Here is a 24,803-nt window from a genome sequence, read left to right as displayed (position 1 = left end):
TATATAGTATGTGTTCTGGTGTTCAATTATATGCATTAAAAATATTCATATTAAAATATAAAACAATTATAGACATATATTCACATATATAAATAGACATGTATAAGTTATAACTAACACGAGTTGCATAACATCTAGATTTGTATTCTTAATGTGTATCTACCGTCGGTGGATGGATGTCAATGTTTTTATAAGAACTTAGAAGGAGAGTTTGATTCAAATAATTGGAAAAATCAATTGAATTAATATTATGGTGAAATACGTTTTCTCAGTGAAGAATACCGCATTCATTAAAGCTAGACTTACTTATCTGTGCTTCCAAAGTAATTTCATATTCCCATATAGATATAACAAGACACCCTCCAAAACTAAAGTAATGTCTCCATAATAGTATATAAATCTGGGTACCTCCACTTCAAATAATGGAAGCCATTAAAGTAGTAACACTGTAATCAACTTTTTATATACAGTGAAGTTTCTCAATGTCACTAATCTGTACTGTACATATAGCTGTCTGTGTATAGAAGGTGTCTGTCTGTCTTCTTCTCCTTGGTTTCATTCCACAATTCAGAGACATCTTGTGCACCGGACAATGCTTCCAACGTAGGTATTTTGATGCATCCTCTGTTATTACTATCCGTTTAGCCCTCATTACACCTGAATGAGCTCCGGAGATCTTCAGGTGGACCGGAGCATGAATAAGGGAGATCAGTTTACAACATTCGAGGAAGGTGTTTAGAATGTAGACATAAGATATTCCGGTGAATTTGATTTCAAATCCAAAGTAAAGCTCTGATGATAAACAATAGAGATATATGAGGAGTGGTCATTATTTCAATTTTCAAATGTATGTAGGGAGGAAAGGATGAAGATGGGAAAGAAGCATTCGAGTGTGAATATGATTTAGTATTAAATTATGTGAGCAACTTCGTGTGAAGGAGAATTGGATATACCTAGAAGCCTCCCATGCTTTCTATGTATAATCAACTAATTGGAGCTCACTATATCTATCTCTTCTGCTCCTGATTGCCCTCGCTTCACCTTCTCTTATTTCTAGAACCTGCTCAAAATAAATCAGATATCATCAGCTATTCCCAATATATCATGTCATTCTGAAAGCTTGAAACTACATGTTTCTCACAGTAATACAAAAATGATAATATCAGAAATATCCCTCTCACAGTAACTGCACTATTAATAGTTTCAGCAAAAATACTGAAACCAGAGAAGTACCCGAATAAAAATGAAAACAAAAATTGATCCAAAGTTGCATTGCTGAACGACCTTCCACAATAAGGTATTCAATTAACAACATATTCCACACAGCATATTGAGAAGTGATAAACTTTAAACGAAGAAACCACTGCATATTCACATGTATATATATATATATATATATATATATATATATATATATATATATATATATAGGAAGAGGTTCTAATAAAAACCTCTGTTAAAATGAGAACTAGGAACCTAATCTTGACCTTTTAAATATTAGATCTAGTGGTTAGGATTTAGTCAACAAAAGAAACTGTGCATCTATTATATTTTACCGTGCAATTAAAAAATATGCAATTTATGCAATTGAAACCAACAATGCAAAATACTCAAGCAAATCGAAATTGTGCATCTATGCAATTGAAACTGTGCATCTATGCAATCGAAATTGTGCATCTGTAGTTTAATCTCAGCCTTCTATTTTATTTAAATCAATGATTTTAAATTGGTTCCTAGTTTTCATCTTAAGAGGGGTTTTTATATTAACCCTACCCTATATATATATATATATACATGTTAGGTTATAGTGAAAACACCCCCTTAGATAAGAATTAGGGGCCAAATTCAATCACTAATTAAATTAGATTGGATGGTCACAAAAAAAAGGGATTGGAAGGACAAGGAAAAAAATTCGGAGTAATTTGTTCATTTGCGTGCATATGAATACATTATACTTGCTTAAGTTAAGTAGTTGCATGAGCATACGAGATTCTTGCATGAGTGATTTTCAAATTGCGATAGCATGTCCTTACATACGATAGTCATTTGCATACACATGAATATATTATACTTGCATAGTTTAAGTAGTTGTATGAATAAGGTATCTGCTGGTTATGTGAAATCCTCGCATGAGTGATTTGAAATTTGCGAAAAATCAGGATTGAATCATTAATTGTAACAGCTAGATTAAATGGATAAAGGGTGATTATTAGTTCTTAGTTCTCATTAGAGATGTAGTTCTCATTTAATCCACAGCCTATATATGCATTCACGTATTATTTCTTTGTATGGTTGACAGTTTCTTTATTTAGGGGGTGTTTACTTTTCATGATTGATAGGATACATGATTGAGTATTTTAATCTTAATTACTAGGATTTCTCTAATTCTACCCTTTCAATTGGATATGAATCAAGCAAAATTAGCTAAATGATAGAAATTATCAAGAGTTTTGGGATATCCCAAAGTTACAATCCATCTTACTAAACAATGGATTAGTTTATACTATTTTTATCTATGGAGGCTCTTGGAGATATGCAGGTATAAGCATTTTTACTTGAGGCCAGGTATAAGCATATTTAAGTGCAAGAAACTTCTCAAAGAAGAAAGTGCAGGAATATATATATTTTGAATGCGGGAAATGATTGTATCTTATTTAAGATATAGGGACTTCAGAGAATGTATGATTTACCTCAGGCCTTGAGTCAAGGACCCCACTAGACATCCCCACATCAACTCGCCAAATGCTACAGTTGAATTCACTGCAGGATGACCAAACTCGTTCAATTGATTTATAATCAGTCTCAGTACAAGCACATCATTCACAGATACTATGGTTCCATATGGATCCTTATTGCGCACATTCTTATCCTCCAATTAATCTGTGCTATGAGCCTATGACTATAAAATTAAATGATTAACTATGCACACCTATACGCCTTCTCATTGTTTTAAAGCCAAACATGATTAAATGTGGTGTATAAAGAGCATCACTAAAGCAGCAACATGCTGCCATCTCATCAGGGGAAGAGAGACTGGTTAAGTCTGCTCAGAGTAGATGGACATGCAAATCATTGCAAAAGAATCTTGCACTTTCCCTACTACAAGGCTTTTTTCTTAACCTAATTACTTTAGCTGCATATTTATACTGTCCATCTCAAAAGGTTGACTTTTTGAACTAGTAAAATGTACAATCATGAGCTGTATTTCTTAGGTTATAGTAATAAATCTTGGAGCTTTCCAGGAGTATTTTGTGGAAGAGTGAGGCAGATGGAAACTTCATTGACATTAATAGTTGGAACACCTACAGTTCTTTCCATTATGTTTCACCTAATACACACACACACACACACACAATTTTCTCGATGTATATTTTATTAGTTAGTTGTGCTGGTCTGGTCATATGGTGAAAATTATATATGACCTAGTTTAACTTAATGGTGTATCTAGTTGACCATATTCGTTGAATCACCTTTTAAGAGGATAATTTTAGTAATGATGAGAAAATGAAATAAAATAAATAAAGTTTAAGTTTCTTTACCAATTTACTCCTGTGATTTGTGGAGTATGCCCCACCACCATTGCCTTGGCACCTACTGCTTGAAGCGTATCACGAAGAATATATTGGATCTGTTAAGAGGCAAACTAAGTACTTTTAGTTGCTTAAGGTGCAAAACCGAAAGATCAACCATATTTGTTTACAATAGATAAGAAATGAGCATGCAATCAGTCAACTGAAGGAGCGTTTACTTTTGAGGATTAGCCTTGATAGATAAAATTAGTAAGCCTAATCCCTTGTTTATTTAGGTGGATTGAAACTTTGGGAAATCACAAGGCCCTAGATAATTTCTATCATTTGTGCTAGTTTTGCTTGATTCATATCCCATTGAAATGGTGGTATTGGAAAAATCCGACTCTTGAGGATAAAAATACTCAATCATGCAAAGTAAATACCCCAGAGTGCAGTATACCATATTATCATTCTGGAGACATCCTCTAATATAATGAATCACATGATTAGAAATTATAATGACACCATGTTTAATGAAGTCAGACTATAAGGATCCAAGAGAAGTTTCTGATAGTGATATGTTACCTATTGCTTTTGGTTTCATCAAAAGTGACTCAAGTATGGAGGGACAACACCATAACTGATTCAAACAGTAAAAAATGAGGTGAAGCCTAGAGCTTTCACCTATAAATCTAGAATGTTACCACCAGGCCTTATAAAATGCAAGACATATCAAATAGACAACAGAAGGATCACAAACCTGATTGATCTGATAATCTTCCAGATCTGACATGTCTCTCGAGTACAAACGGCTCCACACTACACTATCATAGCCTCTGGTGGCAATAAAGGGGGGATGATCATCCATGCTAAGGCCTTTCATCCAGTATGATACTTCTGTATTCATCCTCTCTATGCCATATTCAACTGAAGGAAGCAGAAGATGAAGCAGGCTGGTAATTTAACTCATACAAATTGCAGAGATTAAGATTTTAGTAAATTACCATGATGAGGAAGAAGGCCGCCATGACAGAATACCCAGTCATTGACTTTGAGAACAACAGCATGGTGCGCCAATTCAAATGCCAATGGACCCCCTGGTCTTAGGAGAATTGATCTTGCAATGACTCCTTTCTGCTGCTGTCCTAATAGTCAGATGATAAGAGTTAGAAACAAGTATCAGCATGTGATAGCATGCACCCAAAGTTTCGAGTCTATGTTCGTGGGAGGAGAGCTGTGGCCCACATTATTCCTAAAGAGTCTTATCGTTATTTTACTTTAGTTATTATTACCCCCTCTGTCCACAAAGAGTACAAAACAATTGCCTCATTTGGCGTCCATAAAAAGTATACTACATTTCCCTTTTAGGACATGACCACACTCTCTCCTTATATTTCAACCTTACAAACATCTCTTATTTACCAAAAAACCACCTCTGGCTCACACTCAATTCAACCACAACCACTCATTTCTACAAGGTGCGACCCTTTGTCCAATAAAATACACATTCACCAACTATTTTATTAAAACCCGTGCCGAACCCAAAGTTGTATACTCTTTGTAGACAGAGGGAGTATTATTTTACTACAGTGATTATTGTTAATTGTTGCTTTGGTTTAGTTAGGGCCCAACGTGTGCATGGCTTTTGAACTAGGGTTTATTCTATTTTCCTTTATGTAGGGGTCCCGTGTTATGTTTGAGTCATTCTGGAAATACGTTGTTTAGGGACAGCTATTGTTGTAGGCCTCTTCGAGGAGTTCTCTTTTCTAATCTATCGTTATTCTTCCCTTTGCTAACACCTTTACTCTATCAGCATGCAGTGACCTATTCTATCAATAACCAATTCTGAAATCATTATAATTATAGTCATCAAGCAAGTTATTGAAATAATTTTGGCATCTTAAATTTCTCTAATTCAATACATCCAACAGTACAGTCACAATTCATAAATTACCTTTACCAAATTCCAGGGACCCCATGGATTCTTTGGCACCTTATGATCTTTTCTCCATCTCTTTGATACACTAGACCAACCAACAAATGCTTCTTCCCAGTTATGCTCACAGATTTCCAAGTGTTCCAGGAAGGCAGCACACTCGTCGAAGCCACCAGAATCTACATATCTAAAATCGCCTTCCACATTCATGGTTTCATGATTTCCGTTAACCTACACGAAGGAAACATATTTGTATACTGTAAAAATAAGCACTCGTGCTTATACTAATTTGAGTATTTGGAAGGACTAAAAGGAGAAGGAAAAAAGTTATGGTAGAATAACAAGGTCGATGTAATTGAGCTCTGAAATGAAGGAGGATAAGGTTAACTCTTGGACTATACTCATTGTATAAACAACTAGCAACAACATTCCAAATTAAAACAAGCATGTAGGTAGCATGGCACAAACCTGGAAAACTGCACCCCCATTAGCTTTTGCCTGCATATCTAATGACTTCAGTAAGGACAAAATTGCAATTTCATCTCCACCCCTGTCAAGTATATCTCCAAGCTGAACCAGAACCTGCCATGAATACTAAATTCTGTCAAAAGTCCAATAAAATCCTGAAGAGCCATCAGATCTTGGAGCATTGCATACATGCAGAAAAATAGCTCTATGGATTCCTACTAAAACAGAATTTTATAGGTTATAAGAGAACCAAATATATGCGTACCGTTTGTCCACCAACCCATAAGTTTTGATCATCGGAACTCAAGACACCAGCCATCTGAAGTGCATACTTAGCTTTATCAAGATCTCCATGCAAATCCCCGACTGAATGAGCACACAATAAAGAGCAGAAGAAAACAGGCACTTGAGGTCAATGGCAAGGTTTTTTTTTTGGTAAACAATATTAAGATGTATAATCCAGCAAAGTTTATGTTCCAAAGATGGAGCTAGTATTAAATATGCAATGTGCAATAGCATTTTTCTTGCTCATTACTTGTCGATCACAGAGAAATGAATATTTGATTGATGGTAATCACAACAAATAGAATGATTTGCATCAACTGCACACTGTCTGCAAGGTGAATTAGAATGACCAAAATTTCAAGAATTGGATAATTGAACAACCCCCGATAATTTCTCCATCAGCTATTGTACAGAAGATATTCAAACAGGGATTCCTTACACCATCATGCAAAAGGATCTGAACTTTTTTCTTTGTTGAAAGTATGGTAAAAGAGTACTAAATTATAGTCAACTAAACATTACTTTTCCTTTCTCTCTTTGTTTACAAGTGAGGTACAACAGTATCCTATTATACTAAAACCTCATCGATTCACATAAAATAGATAACTAGTTCAAGCCAAAAAAGAAAAACTCATACAAGCAGTCCCTGGTTGAGCTCAAATTGTTGCTACAAATCAATTAGAGAACTAGACTAGAGTGTAGACAACCCTAAATAGAAGAGACTTTCCAGCTCCCAAGAGCACTTGCAGGAATCCCAAGTACATAACTCTTACTCATAATTTTCATTAGGATAAATTCATTATCGAGTCTCGTAGATGCTAGACCAAATCAGTTACTCGGTATCTACTACAAATTTACGCATCCACATGTGAGCATAATTGCGCCTATGTGTTTATGGATAATGAATGCAGCATAGATACAAACATGTAAGTTGATTGCATTTCTACAGCAAACAAAGAGCACTCAGTCTCAGTGCCAATCAAAACCCTAACAACTTATGTTCAACAAGTCAAGCAATTACTAACGCATGCAAACTGTTTGAAAAAAATGCGGCAACCAACGAAAGCAGGAAAACAAGGCGACATACCCGCGACTATTCGGCGGCCGGGGGCGGAGACGAAAGTGGGCGGATCACCATTGACGACGATCGGTTTTAAGGTGCCTCTGGTTTGGCTGAGACTGTGCGGGGTTGAAGCTGTGGAAGCACAGCAAAGTATGCGCCGCCGCGTTTGAAGAGGCAAGAAACAGCCGAGCGGGACGGAAGCCATTCAAAACTCCATTAGATTTGAGGATTTTCCGTTTGCGGATATGTTTGTGAGGTGTGATTCTTGGAAACAAGAGAGTCCACATGTTTTGCCACTGAGTTTCAATTCCAGATTTTCTCCACCACGCATATTGTATCTATTATTCCATTTCTTTTGTTTCGCCACGCTACCAATCAAAACACTTGGTTTCTTCCAAAATCGTCTTTATAATTATTTACTTATTTCAATAGGAATTTTTTTAATTATAATTACGAATATGAATAATTCTTATATATTTATGACAATATTAAAAGAGTTAATATATAAATATGGTCACTTTCATATTATAAAATTAAAATTTGTCCACTAACATAACAATTTTAAAATTTCGCCAGATTTTATGTAAAAATACAATTTTACCCTTAACATAAAAACTAAAAAGATGACCACACACCCTCCCTGGCTCCCTCTCTCACGCTCATTCTCTCCATCATCTCTCTCTCTCTCTCATGCATCCTCTCCTCTCCTCTCTCTCTCTCCACCGATCTCCATCGAGAAACGCCGCCGTCTATCTCCACCGCCTTCATCTCCATCGATGTCGCCGTCTATCTCCACTGCCTTCATCTCCATCGATGCTGCCGTCTATCTTCACCGCCTTCATCTCCATCGTCGCCGCTTTCATCTCCGCCGCCGCCTTAATCCTTAGGTTACTGGTTCAAACCCGGTAGTGGTTGTGGGGTGGGGGGGGGGGATGTTGCAGATCTAGGGTTCCAGACTTCCAGGCGTGGTAGATCTAGGGTTCCAGGCGGCTTGGGGCTTGAAATCCGAGGCGGCTGCCCGTCCCTCTCTCCCTCTCCCTCTTGCCGCTCGTCCGCCGCGCCGCCGCCACTCAATCTCCGGCAATCGCTAGTGATAGTGGTTGGTGCTTAGTTCACAAGAACATATTTTCTCAGTCTGTGCTGTTCTGGAAGAGGGAATATCAGGGTTGAAAGCTGGTCGCAAGATGCATGTGGATGGAGAAGAGTCGCCGCCACTAAAATTGGATAGTACGATGTCTGGCCTTTTTTGAGTTGGAGTGTGATGTCAAACTATTTTGTGTTGTTTGGCCAGGATCAATGTTTGTAATTAGTTCTTTTTTTATTTGAGGGATTTCCGTGTTTAAAAAAACATAGAGTTGATGAGAATTATGAATGATGATAGACGAGAAATAGAGTGGATGAGAATTTTGTGAATTTTGAGATCACATATGAGATATAGAAGTGAAATGAGAAAAATAGAACTTGTCTTTTGAATTGACGAACGTCTAGCTTCGAGGCCAATCTTTTTTTTCCTTTTTTCCTTTATAGTATGCATCCGAGAAGAAAATGAGTGGAGAGACCAACCGTTGAGATAATACGAAGAGAGTTAGAGATTTCATCGGAATTATAGGGGTAGCTAAGGGGAGTTCTTAGAATACTAACGTAGACGTTGGTTCAAGGATACGCAGTTCAGAGTTGACGACATCAAGGGCGTTCTACACTTGTTGCTACTACTACCGATGGAGTGGCAGAAATAGGGAATTTACCCAGCATCGCAGTTCATACACACGACCCTGTTAAGACGAACGTATTATGGAGACCTCAGGGGATGCATAGATACTATTGACCAATTGTACTTCGTAATAGAGGTACTTTCACCGAGACCGCGCTTATTGTCGCCAGAGTAGTCATGAGAGTAGACTTACTGAGCCCCTATTCCGTTTGGTCATATTTCAATTATTTTGCATCCATTTGAACTCATGCAGGAGCTGAGCTATTTACAATTGAGAAATTTTTCCAGATCCACTGTGTTCGAGCCTGAGCCGTTTATGTTGAAAATCCTTACCCCTTGCTTTGACAGTGGACTATTTATTCATTTTCCACTTAGTTGATTGTTCCTACTTCCAGTATTGATTTACTCCAATCATATCATATCTCAGTTTTTATTCTAGTTTCTGTTCTAGCTTTTGATCTTACATTGATTATAACTTCTTCATTATCCTTGAGACAGCACTGGCTGTTATGGAATCATTCCATTACTCGAGCTCGTCTTGTACAAAGATAAGACATTTTTATTCATCACATCCTATTCCCTACCACATCCGACAAGAGTTAGAGATGTCTAGGTAACTAGGATGGCATAACCATATGATTCGTAGAAAGACGATTTATGGGAGCAGTCGTAAGATACAATTATTACGGGACGAGCACAACTTTTCGACCATGAATTTTCTTATATTAGCCATTTATGCAGAAAGCTAACCATTTCAAGGATGTGAAGAAGTGATGCTAAGCCAGAATAGACAATAGCAGATTCAAGGAGATCGAGATGACAGGTTAGAGCAGATAATGTATTCCACAATAGCAAACTGAGATGACGACTAGTATAGATGTAGCATCGTCGTAGTAGTAGGGGATGTTTTATTTTCATTATGCCCTGCAATTAGTGAGAGTTCTCGAAAGAGAAAATTTTCTTATATATCTATATGACGATGACCAGAGAGTCTCTATGCCTGAGTAGAGTTTTGACCTGATGTTGCGATGATAGACATGAACTATGTCTTTGACATTGAGTTATGAGAATTGAGAAAATAGTATGATGTTGAGCAAGAGTCTTATGATTTGTGAGCTATGAGAATTAGTTCTAAGGTTGATATATGTTCCCTTAGACTACCGCCGAGAAAGAAAAACTGAATGAAGAAAGAAATAGAGTTGTGAATATGAGATAAGGCAATAGAATCGTAGCTGAATACGATCGTCAGTTTTGTGACTTGGTTCGGTGTGCCACATATCGAGTAGAGGTGAACGAGAAGATGTCAGAATTGTTTCGATCAGGATTAAGACAAGAGATTCGAGTTGATTTAACGAGTCAGAGTGCGTTTATGTGTACTGAAGCATTAAATAGAGCGCTAGATATGGAACTAACAATGCAGCCAAAGAAAGCGATTCAAGCTTCAGTACCCTAATCGAATTAGACCACTCAAACGTGAAATCCACATTTTTTCTGGACGAGGGCAAGAAGGAAAGAGAAAATGGGACGATCGAAGCCAAGGTCCGAAGAAGTCGTGGTAGAGTAAAAATGTGCCACCTTATTATTAGAATATAGATAAACGGCCTTATGTTGGCCCAACTGCCCCGCACCAGTTTCTTAAGGACCGAGATGAATACCACCTTGCCAGAGGTGCAATAAATTACATCAGAGAGAATGCAAGATGAGACAGAATAGCTGTTACACCTGCAGAAGGGTTGGACATTATTCGAATCAATGTCTAAATCGTCAAACAAGGAGGAAGCGGAAGAAGACTGAGTCAATTTCATCCGCAATCAAGGCGATGGAGGGAAATCTACTGCTACCGCCACCGCCACTACAGCGACGACAGCCAGCCTATCGACTACGACAGACTGGCATACAACAGCCAGCCCCACAGGCAAATCAACCACATCGTCAGAGAATGTTCGCGCTTGAGCAGAAAGCACCGGACAAGAATCGAGGGGTTTTGATAGGTATAGGCGAGTTAAAAAGCGTACCTATAGTAAATTTGTTCGACACCGAAGCATCACATTCTTTTATCTCTCATACTTGTGTCGATACCTTTGAATTGAATATAGACTCTGCTCGGCAACGTCTAAGAGTAACCACACCCGTAGGCGGAATTACTACGGTTTCACCCGTGTGCCCTTACTTAGAATTCGAGTTAAGATCGATTAAGCTTAAGGCTTGAAACCTGAGATTGATGCCTATGTGGCACTTGGACATAATTTTGAAAATGGATTGGTTAGAGGAAGACCATGCGATGATACAATGCAAGGCAAGACGAATCTCATTCCAGCCTCCTGGCTGAGAACCTACTTTCTTCGTTGGTTGCCACCTTATTATTAGAATATAGATAAACGGCCTTATGTTGGCCCAACTGCCCCGCAGCAGTTTCTTAAGGACCGAGAGGAATACCACCTTGCCAGAGGTGCAATAAATTACATCAGAGAGAATGCAAGATGAGACAGAATAGTTGTTACACCTGTGGAAGGGTTGGACATTATTCGAATCAATGTCTAAATCATCAAACAAGGAGGAAGCGGAAGAAGACTGAGTCAATTTCATCCGCAATCAAGGCGATGGAGGGAAATCTACTGCTACCGCCACCACCACCACAGCGACGACAGCCAGCCTATCGACTACGACAGACTGGCATACAACAGCCAGCCCCGCAGGCAGATCAACCACATCGTCAGAGAATGTTCGCGCTTGAGCAGAAAGCACCGGACAAGAATCGAAGGGTTTTGATAGGTATAGGCGAGTTAAAAAGCGTACCTATAGTAAATTTGTTCGACACCGAAGCATCACATTCTTTTATCTCTCATACTTGTGTCGATACCATAGAATTGAATATAGAGCCTGCTCGGCAACGTCTAAGAGTAACCACACCCGTAGGCGGAATTACTACAGTTTCACCCGTGTGCCCTTACTTAGAATTCGAGTTAAGATCGATTAAGCTTAAGGCTAGAAACCTGAGATTGATGCCTATGTGGCACTTGGACATAATTTTGAAAATGGATTGGTTAGAGGAAGACCATGCGATGATACAATGCAAGGCAAGACGAATCTCATTCCAGCCTCCTGGCCGAGAACCTACTTTCTTCGTTGGTATTGAGGGAAAATGGAAGAAGACGCCAATCATCTCGGCACTGCAAGCAAGAAAGCTCTTGCAAAGAAATGATACAGCCGCGTACATTGTATATCTGAACCAGAGTGAGGAGCCTAAGACGAATACAAACGACGTGCCAGCCGTGCGAAAAATATGAAGATATAGATGACGTTTATCGAAATTACCACCGGGTCGTCAACTTGAGTTATGATCGAGCTCGAGACTCGAAACTTATGTCCCCGTGTTTTATTCGTTCTAGTGTTTCCCCACGAAGAGCACCAGTTCTCCTTGTTAAGAAGAAGGGTAGCAGTATGAGCCTACGCGTCGATTGACGAGAATTGAATTAGGCAACGATGAAGAATAAGTATTTGTTACCCTGAATCAGTGACCTAATCGTCCAACTATAAAGAGCAAAAATGTTTTAAAAGATCGACTTGAGAACAAGGGTACTATCGACGGAGGATACAATCGGAAGATATTCGGAAGACGATGTTTCGTACGCGATATGGCATCGCTATAATTTCGAACATATATATTTTGAAGACGTGTCTATTTAGATTAATGAATGTCCCTGCCATGTTCATGGATCTCATGAACCAGGATTTTTCCACAACTACATGGATATGTTCGTGTTAGCTTTTATGGATGATGTTTTGATTTACTCGAGGAGTAATCGAGAACACGAATAATATTTAAGGATCATGTTGAAAGAGTTACGAGCTGAGAAGCTTTATGATAAGTTTAGCAAATGAAAGTTTTAACTTGAGGAAGTTAATTTCTAGGTTATTTTTGTGCGGATAGCTTTATGCATAATTAATAGCTAAAACGGTGGGTGGACCAAGTAATGAGTTTTGCTCTCTCGCCCTAGGGTTTGCCCTAGGGTTTCGCTGCCTCTCTCCTATCGCAGCCGCCGCTAGCTTGGTGTCTCTCCGGCGGCATGGCCTCCTCTACACTTCCAGGAGTGGCTACGGAAGCCGTGAAGAATTTTCCGCCCCTGACAAATAACCCCAAAGCGGCGCAGAACACTAACGCCAACCCTAACATTGGTGGCGCTAAGACCTTCGCTGCTGCGACGATGAAAGCAGCTACCAAACCCCCCGACGTGCTCGCCCAGGATTTAAATCTTCTCAAGCCGTATGCCAACGGTAAGAAGCTGATTTTGGATGTGCCTGATCATCTTTACGCTCAACACATTCAAACTTTTCGCTTTGCGCTTCACTCTCGGCTTATTCTTCGAAAATGAGATTCTCCCAAAATTGCTATTGAGATTAAACATGATCTCTTGCGGATTTGGTCTATTTCGGAACCTTGGCGTGTTGTTACTTTGGGAAAGGGCTTTTTCACGCTACAGTTCTCGTCTGAGGAGGATTTGAAAGTGGCGTCTTCAAAAACAGCATGGAAACTCAGCGCCGGTACGCTGCGCATTCGGGACTGGTCTCCTTTCTTCGACCCATACAAGGAGCCATCTTTTTTTACTCAAGTTTGGGTGCGGATTTTTTACTTGCCTCATGAGTTTTGGCATCCAGAAATTGTTTCTGGAATTGCACGTGCGGTGGGAACTCCTATAAAAATCGATGGTTTGACTTATACCGGAGATGTTGGGCATTTTGCTAGGGTCTTGGTCGAAATGGATCTCTCTAAACCAATTCCAGAAGCGCTCACGATTGGACGTGGTAAGGTTAATTTTGATGTCGAATTCTCTTATGAAAATTTACCTCATTTTTGTGGCCATTGTCATGTTTTTGGGCACTCTGCTGATCGTTGCCGTTGGGTGACTCGTGACTCTTCGATTTCGGCTCCGGATGGGGTCAAGAACGCCGGTAACAAGTCGGATAAAGAGGTTGATCAGAATGGCCATCACGTTCAGAATAGGGATCACATTACTACTGATGGTTTCACTCTTGTGCACCGAACAAAGGGTAGGAAGAATCCAAAACCGGCTTGGGCGCAGCGGGCACAGTCAATTACCCCTTCTACCTCTCACAACAAGTTTACAGCGTTGGAAGATGCTCCGAGGGGTTCTGATTTTGGTGGCCCGAGCAGTTCTCCGGTTCAGAACTTGAATCAAACACCTGGCGGCCTAACTGGGACTAATGGTAAGAAGTCTCCCTCGGGGGTGGTTTTGGAGAAACAAGTGCAGATGTCATAGGCTTCTGGCGGAGATCAGATTGGCCAAGGAAGACCTTCTCCACCCTCTGCCACCAGCGGGGGGACCACGACCTCTAATTCCTTCGCGATTCTTGTGGCTGAGGCAGAAGATTCTCGTGCTTTGGTGGCCTTCTCTGGCAAGGTTGTGGCTCCCACTACAGCCAGGCCAAACCAACCTTCAGTTCCGTCTGCTCCCACAAGATCTGGCGGCTCTGTTGCTGCGGGCCAACTGCTGGTAGTTCAGCCGCTTGCTGTTATGCCTGCCGTCCCCAATCTTGCCGGCGCAAATCGTTCTCAGTTTGGTGAGGGGGTTGTGGAAGACGTGGTTGAAGATGACGTCAACACGACGCATGGTAGCAGCACAGATCTAGCTTTGACTGCGACGCCTGTAAAAACGACGATCATATCTCGCAGCCGAGGGCGTCCGAAAGGGGCTACCACCAAGAAGGAGAGAGTTTCTGATTCTTCTATCAAGCACCGGCTCCGTCGTATAATAAAAAATGGCATGTCTTCAGATTTTCAAAATGCAGCAGGTCGTGCTGCTGGTGCCGTTTTGCAGGGCGCAATTCTCGACACTCCATCGCCTGTGGAGTTCTTGAATAGAGTGCAGCATGCTCAGTCTGGAGGAGCGATTCTGCAAAAATTTGTGATTAATTCCTCTACCTCTACCGACGCAGCCCGATCTATGTCGGCTGTGGCCTCTACAAAAAAGAAAAAATGGGGAGATATGTTGGACGATGAAGATGAAGTTTTATTCGTTGAAGACGACCCTCTAAAAATGTTCTCTTAGTCTTGGTTTCTTTTTTGGTTACCCGTGCTTTTCGCGGGTGCTTTTGATTGTTTTCGTTTTTTCTCTGGATCCTTTTTTCTTTAATAAAATTTCTATTTCAGCTAGGTTATTTTTGTGCCGCGAGATGAATCGAGACAGAAACAACGAGAACTCAAGTAGTACAAGAGTGGAGATCGCCAACCACACCGTGCTAAATTCACAGTTTTCTGGGTTTGGCAGGGTATTATTGATGTTTTATTTAGGGCTTTTCAAAAATCGCTAAGCCGTTGACGCACCTGCTAAAGAAAGAAGTCAAGTTCTAATGGACAGACGAAGGTGAGCAGAGTTTTCAAGAATTAAAGAAGAGACTGACTACTGCCCCAATACTAGTTGTTCTGAAGGCAGATAAAGAGTATGCAGTTTTTACAGACGCAACGAAGAATGGTCTAGGTTGTGTACTGATGCAAGACGAAAGAGTTATAGCATATAGTTCGCGACAACGAAGACCGCATGAGATAAATTATCCAACGCATGACTTAGAATTAGCAGCCGTAGTGCATGCTTTGAATATCTGGAGGCACCATCTCTACGGAGCACGGTGCGAGATAAATATCGAGCACAAATGTGTAAAATTTTCCTTCGAACAAAAAGATCTGAACATGCGACAAAGAATATGGTTAGAATTGGTGATAAATTACGATTGTGGGATATTTAACACCCAGAAAGGCTAATGTTGTAACAGATGCGTTCAGTAGAAAAAAAATCAAGGAGAGTTAGGATTTCTCCTTACTCGAGAAGTGAACCTGATCAAAGAATTCGAGAGAATGAAATTACAGGTAGTAATACCTGAAGGAACCATAGTTTGACGTATGATCCATTTGCCCGTGACCCATTCCGGATGCCAAACAAGTACATACAAAAATCACAAGTGCCTATTGCAAGGGTTCGAAACTTACTTGCAAATTCGACGATCAAAGACTCCAGTGTTGATCTTCCAACTTGTTCCCACGGTAGAGCTCGACGTTGGGTGGCAACGTGCTTCAAGCCCTCTCCCTCAAAGTTGGCGTCTCCTCACTCTCACAATCTTGCTCTTACGTGTGTGATTAATTAATTAGGTTTAGGGTTGTCTTATTACTTATACTAGGTATTAGACATACCTAAATAATAAGCCCAAAACATAATTAAATCAAACCAAGCCCAAAGGCTTTAGGAGAGGAGGGGACGCCCCACTTAAGGAGTTGAACCTTTATTGGGCCAAGCGGGGATCTACTAGCTTGAATAAAGTTTGGCCTCCTAGTGCTCGATTTTCTTATTCAGCCTAGAATAAAACTGAGACACAAGTATTAATTTATTCCACTAGAAAATTAATACTGAATTACCTCTTTATTCTTTAGGTGAGTCGGGGCTAGTATTAGACTTAATTAATCCCCGTGTTTAAGATATTTGTTGAGATGGGTAGAACTGCTGCTGGTTCTGATACCCCAATTGCTGTGGAGGTCGGGGGAACTGATTGCCTTGGTTTGATCCCGACCCTTGGCCAGGAGCTTGGTTCCTCCATCCTGAATTCTGCTCATTTCTCCAACCCGAGTTGGAGCCTTGTTGCCCTTGATTAAAGCTGGGCCTCTGTTTAAATTGAGGCCTCCCCGGATAGCCCTGAGCAGCATAAACTTCTGCTTGTCCTTCAGGTGGGAATTCGCCCATTCGATGGCACGCGTTAATTCCATGGCCAAATTCGCCACATATGCCACAACCTTCTGCTGATGGTGCGCGAACAGGTGGAGCCTCAACCTGGTTCATCGTGAGGTGTTGTACTTGCCTCATCAGGTCCGCTACCTGCTTCTGAAGCTCATTGTTTGGAGCTACTGCATTGGCTTCAACCCTCCTTCCTCTAACTGATTTCTGTTGAGAACTCGCGGCAAGTGTTTCGAAGATCTCCTTGAGCTCATCAGCTGTCTTCCGGGCAATGTTGCCCCCTGCTGTACTGTCCACCATAAACTGTACCGTCTGAATCAACCCGTCATAGAAGAACTGCATCAACATGACGGGTGCTAACTGGTGCTGCGGGCACTGGCGGAGGAGCTCTTGGAATCTCTCCCAAGCCTCGTGGAGAGGCTCGTCGGCTCCTTGCATGAAGTTCATTATTTGAGTCCTAATCTCCTGTGTCTTGTGATTAGGGTAATATTTGAGCATGAACTTCTCACATGCCTCGTTCCACGTGGTTATGGAGTTTGGCGGCAGGGACAACAACCACGTCCTCGCCCGGTCTTTGAGTGCATAGGGTAAGCACTTGAGTCTCAACTGATCCTCGGTGAGCTGCAACAGTGGGAAGGTCTGTACTTGCGTGCAGAAGTCCCGGATGAATTGTAGAGCATCCTCACTCGGCATCCCATAAAAGAGCGGCAGCCGGCTTGAGTCGTTCGGCTTCAGATTATAATTCCGGACTGCCGTGGGAAGCACTATCGCCGACGTGCTAGTGTTCCCGATAACAGGCCTGGAAAAATCCCCCATATACTGTACATTCTGCTCCGCCATGACTTCTTGGTCGAGACTGGGATAATCCTCTTCACAATCTTCCTCTGGATACTGCGATTCCACAAAGTTTCTCGAACTGGACTCGGACTCCTCCTCCAGGCTAGAAAGGACCTCACGAGGTCGGTGAATGTTGTCAAAGTAAGGTGCTAGCTTTCTCTTCAAGCTGCGGCGACCTTGCATACACAACACTAGCAAACCAAATCAAACGCACCGGAGGGAGAAAATAACCGAGTTAAAAGAAATAAACAAAAGAAAACACGGAAAACAATGCAACACAATCAAATGCCTAAAGCCGTCCCCGGCAACGGCACCAAAATTTGACTCATCCTAAAACACCTAATGGATGGACTCGAATTTATACGAGGTTGTCCTAGGGCGGTAAGGTGACTCAAGTCGTCTCTCAAGGAAGGCTTAGCAGGGCTTTGATCGTGCTACTCACAGGAAACAGGAAAGGAAACCTAAACACTCTAATCAGAAGCTGGGTCTGACACTCTCTCCGATTAACTAGTGCGTAATAGAAAGAAAGCAGTAAAATTATCTAGGCGAGAAATAAATATGAAGCAATAGATCAAGCATAATAACTAGGGTTCTAAGCTAATTAATCCGGAAGCGATAAATAACCTAAAAACGTAAAGCAATATTTATCTAGGCGCATAAGAAACAATTATCTAGGCGATGAAAACATCAAAAGCATAAATCAAATATCATTATCTAAGTGCTCGATTATCTAGGCAATGCAATAACAAGAAAGCTTGTAAAGATTAACTAATCAAAATGAAGAACTTACAATCGATTCAATGAAAACAACGATCTAGTGGAATCCACAAGTATATAAAATGTTTCTATCTACCTAAGCTAAGGGAAAAGGCATAAAATCGCAGGTGGAGGCTGGGAGAAAAATCGGATCTCAATGAAACCCTCAAAATCGGATTTTATAGCAATTTTCGTAACTGCCGGAATTGCACAGGGGCAGCGGCCGCCGTGAGACGGCGGCGCCGTGGACGGCGGCCGCCGTGGGACGGCGCCGCCGTGATGGCCCTTCGCGGATTTCCTCCAAGAAATGCACGGCCCGCGCCGCGAGGCCGCGGCCGCCGTCTCAACGGCGGCCGCCATGAGACGGCGGCGGCCGTGAGCTCTGCCTCCGAAACTGCTCCAAACGACGCCAAAACGCGCGGCTGCTCCCGATTCCTGCACACAACAGTAATACACCCAAATAACATCGAGCAAGTGAAGGATAGATCAAAAAGACACGAGGCATGCTCGAATGCACAACAACAAGACCCGTAAAATCATCACAAAATAGGGCTAAACATAAGATATCCAATATCCATTAATTAATTAATTTCTCTGATGATCTATTAATTAATTAATTAGTCGTTTAATTATAAACGACATCTCGAGTGCTACCACTTAAACTTATCATCGTATTGGAACTAATTCCACCTGCAGGGTTTAATACGATAAACTTATTAAGTTCCTCGACAGGATATTATCATCCTGTTATTAGCAGGACACGGTTCCTTATTGCAATATAATCGCATGTCAAATAATACTCCCTCCATCCCATTAAAGTTGGCAACATTTCTATTTTGGGTGTCCCACTAAAGTTGGCCACTTTCTAAAAATGACAAAAGTTTACTTTAATTAAGTCAACAATTACTCACTAATTTGGTCAACAATTGTAGGCCACTTTTTAAAAATGCCAAAATTACTTTAATTAAGTCAACAATTACTCACTAATTTGGTCAACAATTGTAGGTCACACTCTATTAAAACATATAACACTTAATTTCTTAATCTCCGTGCCGAAACGAATGTTGCCAACTTTAGCGGGACGGAGGGAGTAATTGCTATCACCCAAAGTATCGAGTATATTGAGCTTCAAGAGAACTCTCACCCATGATAAATCAAAGCAATAGTCAATCTATTATTCACAGAGATTAATCCAACTAAGGTTAAGACTATTTAAGTCGCCGAGATCTTGATTCTTAATTAGTCAGAATATAAGAATTCATCTCACTGTGATCCTGTTCAATACACGAAGGTACTAGCATAAATAAATAGCCAAGACAAACTATTTATCCATTTATGCTACAATCTAAACCAGCAACTCGCTCATAGTTGCCTCGATTGTGAACTCAATTTATATCTCAACTTTTTCCAATTATATGATCTTCTGTGATCTACAACACACCATATAATCTATAGTATGAGATAAATAGGACTATAAAAGGATTATGCAATAACAATATTTCAGATAGAAGAATCACAGTGAACAAAGGAATCAATGTATACAAGCATAAAGTCTTGCTTTCAGTATACAACCCTTCAATTCTCCCACTTATACTAAAGCAAACTTTTAGTATACAATGTGACTGAAAAACTGATAATATCCTCTAACTATTACAAAATCTCCCACTTATACTAAAGTTTAATTTAGTATAGGGAGGCCACGAACTCCAAGGCCTTCAACATGCTTGTTGAACACCGCACTAGGAAGACTCTTCGTGAAGGGATCAGCCAGATTATCAACTCCCGCAATATGCATCAAAGCTACATCACCATGCTTGACCACAGACCGAATGTAATGATACTTGCCATCAATGTGTTTCATGGATTGATGACATCTTGAATCCTTGCTATTCGCAATAGCAGCCTCGTTATCACAATAAATTGTGATGCACTTCGGCAAACTAGGAATCACATCAATCTCAGTTAGGAAGTTCCTGAGCCACACAGCCTCTTTAGCAGCTTCACAAGCAGCTACATACTCGGCTTCCATGGTGCATAGTGAATTGCATTTCTACTTTACACTTCTCCACACAATGGCTCCACCCCCAAACTTAAACACATAGCCAGTAGTAGACCGCCTCTTGTCCTTATCACCTGGATAATCGGCGTCCACATACCCTACCGGTGTCAGATCATCAGACTGGTAAACTAGCGCATACTCCTTAGTCCGTTTAAGGTACTTGAGTATGTGCTTTACAGCAGTCCAATGAGCTTGACCTGGATTCGCCTGATATCTTGCTGCAATGCCAACGGCAAAACAAATATCAGGCCTGGTACACTGCATTGCATACATGAGACTTCCCACAGCCGAGGCATAGGGAATTATCTTCATGCTTGCTATCTCCTCAAGCGTTGTGGGACACATTGCCTTAGATAGCGGAACACCATGTCTGAAAGGTAGAAAACCTTTCTTGGCATTCTGCATGCTGAACCGCGCCAAAACAGTGTCAATGTAGGATGTTTGAGACAAACTCAACATTCTCTTAGATCGGTCACGACCAATCTTTATCCCGAGAATATATGCTGCCTCTCCCAGATCCTTCATTTGAAACTGTTGGGATAACCACTCCTTAATGCCAGACAATACATTCACATTATCGCTAATGAGAAGTATGTCGTCCACATAGAGTATAAGGAATACCAGACTCCCATCGATACAGACCCGATAAACGTAACTATCGTTGACACACTGCTCAAAACCATAAGTTTTGACCACGTCTGTCGCAGCCCGATATAGCCAGTGATAGCGTATACCAAGTATCGTACGACTAATAAAAGAATTAGTGAAAGAAATAGAAATACATCTTGTTTTAGCGGAAGCAATTGCAACTCTATTCATTTTCAAGAAAGATGTTAAGACTAAAATAATTACTCGCTTGGATAAGACATAATAAGCAGTTGAAACTTAGCAAGGGTTTGAGAAGTATTTTCCCTTAGGGGATATTACAGACATAAGCAAATTAAAAGAGTTTCATCAGAGTTGTGCAGCGATGCGTTACTATATGTGTGAAGACATATAGCAGGGAGTTTAATAACTTATAGAGTCAAAGCTTATAAGATAAATGTGAGACATAGGAAAGTCACAGCCAACTGACAATTCCAACAACTTTCACCCATCCTCGCGCCAAGCCAGACCTGCACATTTAGAAATACATGCAGGGCTGAGTACCAAAAAGCACTCAGTGGACTCATGCCGGAAATAATTGAAATCTTGCTCTTAGAGCTATATGTCAATCTTGCCCTTTTCAATGCATCAACAAGATTTAACTGAGATTAAAAATACCTGTTCATGTTTTTCTGTCATAAACTCATTTGCATCATCATAATAATATCATTAGTCTGCAGACATTATATACTGGGTATGTGCCAACTATGATAACTCATACTGTATAATATATATATATATACTAGGTGAAGAGAAGGAGGCCTCCTTCAAATCACCGTGACCGGCCGACTAGAGACGGCTCACGATCACCTCTTGTGCACATAACCTTTACTGTCATCTGGATCAGTTAAAGGCCGATATCTTGCTTCATGAACTTAGTCATGTCTTTCATAAGGCAACATACCATACTTCTTTCTCATCAATAATATATATGGCAAGATGACAATTTTCATAATATGCATCAATAATGCTTCAACATGCTTCATTTTCATAGTACTCATCAATAATGCTTCATCATGCTTTATTTTCATAAGAATTTGCATTTGAACTCATTATCATGGTAGCTAGCCATAATAGAGTTAGAATAAAGCCCACCTGTCTCAGGAGTCGATGACACAACGCTCGGGGTCGTACTAACGCCGGCCGTCACTCGAACCTTTAGTGGCGCACGTGGTTTAGATTGCCATGTGACAAAATAAACTCTAGTTAGAATCTCATCTAACTCATATCTCATACTTAAGCTTAAACTTTCATCATGTGCTTACTCTCATCTTATAACTTCTCCACTATTTACCCAACTGGACTTCCCAATATAATCGGATATCTTATCCAATTAAAAGACTCTCAATCCTAGGTAAATAGCATTCAAAAATCACTTAATCATACATGCTTCAAATAATCACTTATTTCACATAATATGCATATAACTTATCTTAATAATCAAATGACTTAAAAGTCATTATATGAACTTGAAATCTTTTTCTCTGTGGGGAAAATCCCAAATATTCATATAAGCCTTGAAAAATTTATAAAACTTTCTAGTAGCATTTTTATGCCATAATATGTTGTATAATTCCACCAAAACCCTTTAAAAATTCTTAACACAAAATCAAAGTAAAATTTTCGGACTTTCCAGTTTACCATTCTGTTCTGTCTCGACTTTAACGAATAAACTGCTTTAACTCAAAAATCTCCTGGATTCGAGACTTATACCGATGAAAACCTCTTTGAGTATAGTTTCGTTTAAAAAAACATAGAGTGAAAAACTCCAAGTGGTTTAAGAGATATGGGTGTTTTCCCACAGTATACCAGATTCGGCAGTTTAGCACGACTGGAAGCTAGGATTTTTAAAAATTAGTAAACGTTGTCCAAATGCTTTGAAATTTTACATGAGTCTGTATAACACTTGTATCTTTCTCCCATAAAACTTTGGGAGGCTGAATATTTTTTAAAGGTACTGAAAAGTGTGACTCCACAGACTGCCCTTCAAAATTTCCGGTGGAAATGCGCAGTAAAAGTTTTATATTTTACAAAGGTAGTAAACCAAGTCCAAATGACTTGAAATTTTACCAGTGCTTACAAGACTCATATATGTACACACAATAAAAGTTTGAAGATTTTTGGACGAGGGAAACCTCGTCGACTCATCAGTCCAGAACGTAAGCAAATTCCCGAAATGGTCGAATTTATAACATATACACATATCATCATAGATTCATGCTTTCACCATCATTCTCATGCATTTTCTTACTAAGAACTTATCATGCTTCACTTATCATAACATATAGCCCTTTCAAGGGTTCTCAAGAAACATATCTCTTCCTCTCATGTATCTAACATGGAGAGGTGTATGAGCACATGAAGGTAGTGGAAAGTTGAAAGAATTCATCATGCTTTCTTATATCAAAATTTTCGAACAAGAGTGGAGAGGGGACTATCATGCTTCTATATACTTCAATATACATGCTTATATATCAAGGAAAATATATATATATAACATGAGAGGAGAATTGAGGTTGCTACCAACAAGATTAATGGAGGTGGAGTAGGGGATGATGCGTAAGCCTCTTGGAGCTTGTGCTTAAGATTGAAGTACACTTGATAACTTGGTGTGAGGGTAGCACTTTTGGCTTCCTTAATCCTTTCCAAAAATGGTGAAACAAGGAGAGAAGTGTGGTGGAGTGAGGAGGGGAGGGGGCTGCCGAAAATTTTAAGGAGAAAGGGGAGAGAGAGCTTGCTTGTCTTGATGAGCTTTGATGAGATGATGTGATGGAGTGATTGCCTTACTTAATGCATATCTTGAATTAAATGGGATGATAAATGTTGAGTATGTCACCCTCTTAATGGTGCAGGAGAATGAGAAGAGAGAAGGAGAGAAGAGAGAAAAGAGAGGGCTGCGTGAGGGAGAGAGTAAGACCGAGAGAAAGAGTGAGAGAGATTGAGAGATAGAGAGAGAGAGAGAGAGTGAGAGAGATCGAGAGATAGAGAGAGTGAGAGAGAGTGAGAGAGATCGAGAGATAGAGAGAGTGAGAGAGAGTGAGAGAGATCGAGAGATAGAGAGAGTGAGAGAGAGTGAGAGAGATCTAGAAAAAATATATACATATATGCATGAATACTTTACATCACTAATTTAGTGTGTAGGAATATATCCCACGGAAATATATTTATTTTCATGTGGGAAAAACTTATCTCAATTATGATATTACAATATCATAATAACAATGCATCAAAATCATATGTGAATATTCTACCACGTAAAATATTTAAATCACATAGACAATTCAATAAAATATAGGGCGAAGATAGGTTTCTCTATAAGAGAGTTTATATGACCCGAGAAAGATAATATCGCCTTCTATAATTCTCAAAAGTAATTCTTATCTCATTTATTCGCCCACGTGCATAATTCCTCTAGCTACTATTTAAACTCAATTTAAATACGAGCTAGGGCACAAATAGCTTCTCAAAATACGGGGTGTTACAACGTCATCGAAACGTTTGTTCCAGGATCGTGAAGCTTGCTTAAGTCCATAAATGGACTTCTTGAGCTTCCACACTAGATGCTCCTCACCTTCCTTGATGAACCCCTCTGGTTGTAGCATATAGATGTCTCTATCTTCCTCAAGATACCCATTCAAGAATGCGGTCTTGACATCCATTTGCCACACCTCTAGGTTCATATGGGCAGCCATGGCCAAGAGAGCTCGAATAGACTTAAGCATGGCTACTGGCGAAAAAGTTTCCTCATAATCGATACCAGGTCGTTGAGTATAACCCTTCGCCACTAGTCTCGCT

At 40.1% G+C, this 24,803-nt stretch overlaps 1 protein-coding gene across 5 annotated transcripts; it reads right to left on the bottom strand.

Moving 5' to 3' along the window:
- Nucleotides 1–365: 365 nt before the first annotated feature.
- Nucleotides 366–7,638, bottom strand: LOC131006639 (shewanella-like protein phosphatase 1). Of its 5 annotated transcripts, none has more exons than XM_057933805.1 (10): nt 7,286–7,638; nt 6,179–6,279; nt 5,914–6,027; nt 5,464–5,676; nt 4,514–4,649; nt 4,270–4,436; nt 3,540–3,628; nt 2,691–2,760; nt 954–1,060; nt 366–676 (listed from the first exon to the last, which is right to left on the bottom strand). In XM_057933805.1, the coding sequence occupies exons 1-9, from the start codon at nt 7,464–7,466 to the stop codon at nt 974–976; spliced, it is 1,158 nt and encodes a 385-aa protein (XP_057789788.1). In that variant the 5' UTR covers nt 7,467–7,638; the 3' UTR covers nt 366–676; nt 954–973. The 5 variants fall into 5 exon arrangements, with proteins under 5 accessions (XP_057789788.1, XP_057789789.1, XP_057789792.1 ...); XM_057933806.1 differs by having other exon boundaries at nt 366–792; nt 7,286–7,633; XM_057933809.1 differs by having other exon boundaries at nt 366–792; nt 4,514–4,646; nt 7,286–7,601.
- Nucleotides 7,639–24,803: the final 17,165 nt, after the last annotated feature.

Source organism: Salvia miltiorrhiza, chromosome 1 (assembly GCF_028751815.1).
Source record: "Salvia miltiorrhiza cultivar Shanhuang (shh) chromosome 1, IMPLAD_Smil_shh, whole genome shotgun sequence".
NCBI lineage: Eukaryota > Viridiplantae > Streptophyta > Magnoliopsida > Lamiales > Lamiaceae > Salvia > Salvia miltiorrhiza.
This window is presented reverse-complemented; position numbering and strand designations above follow the sequence as displayed.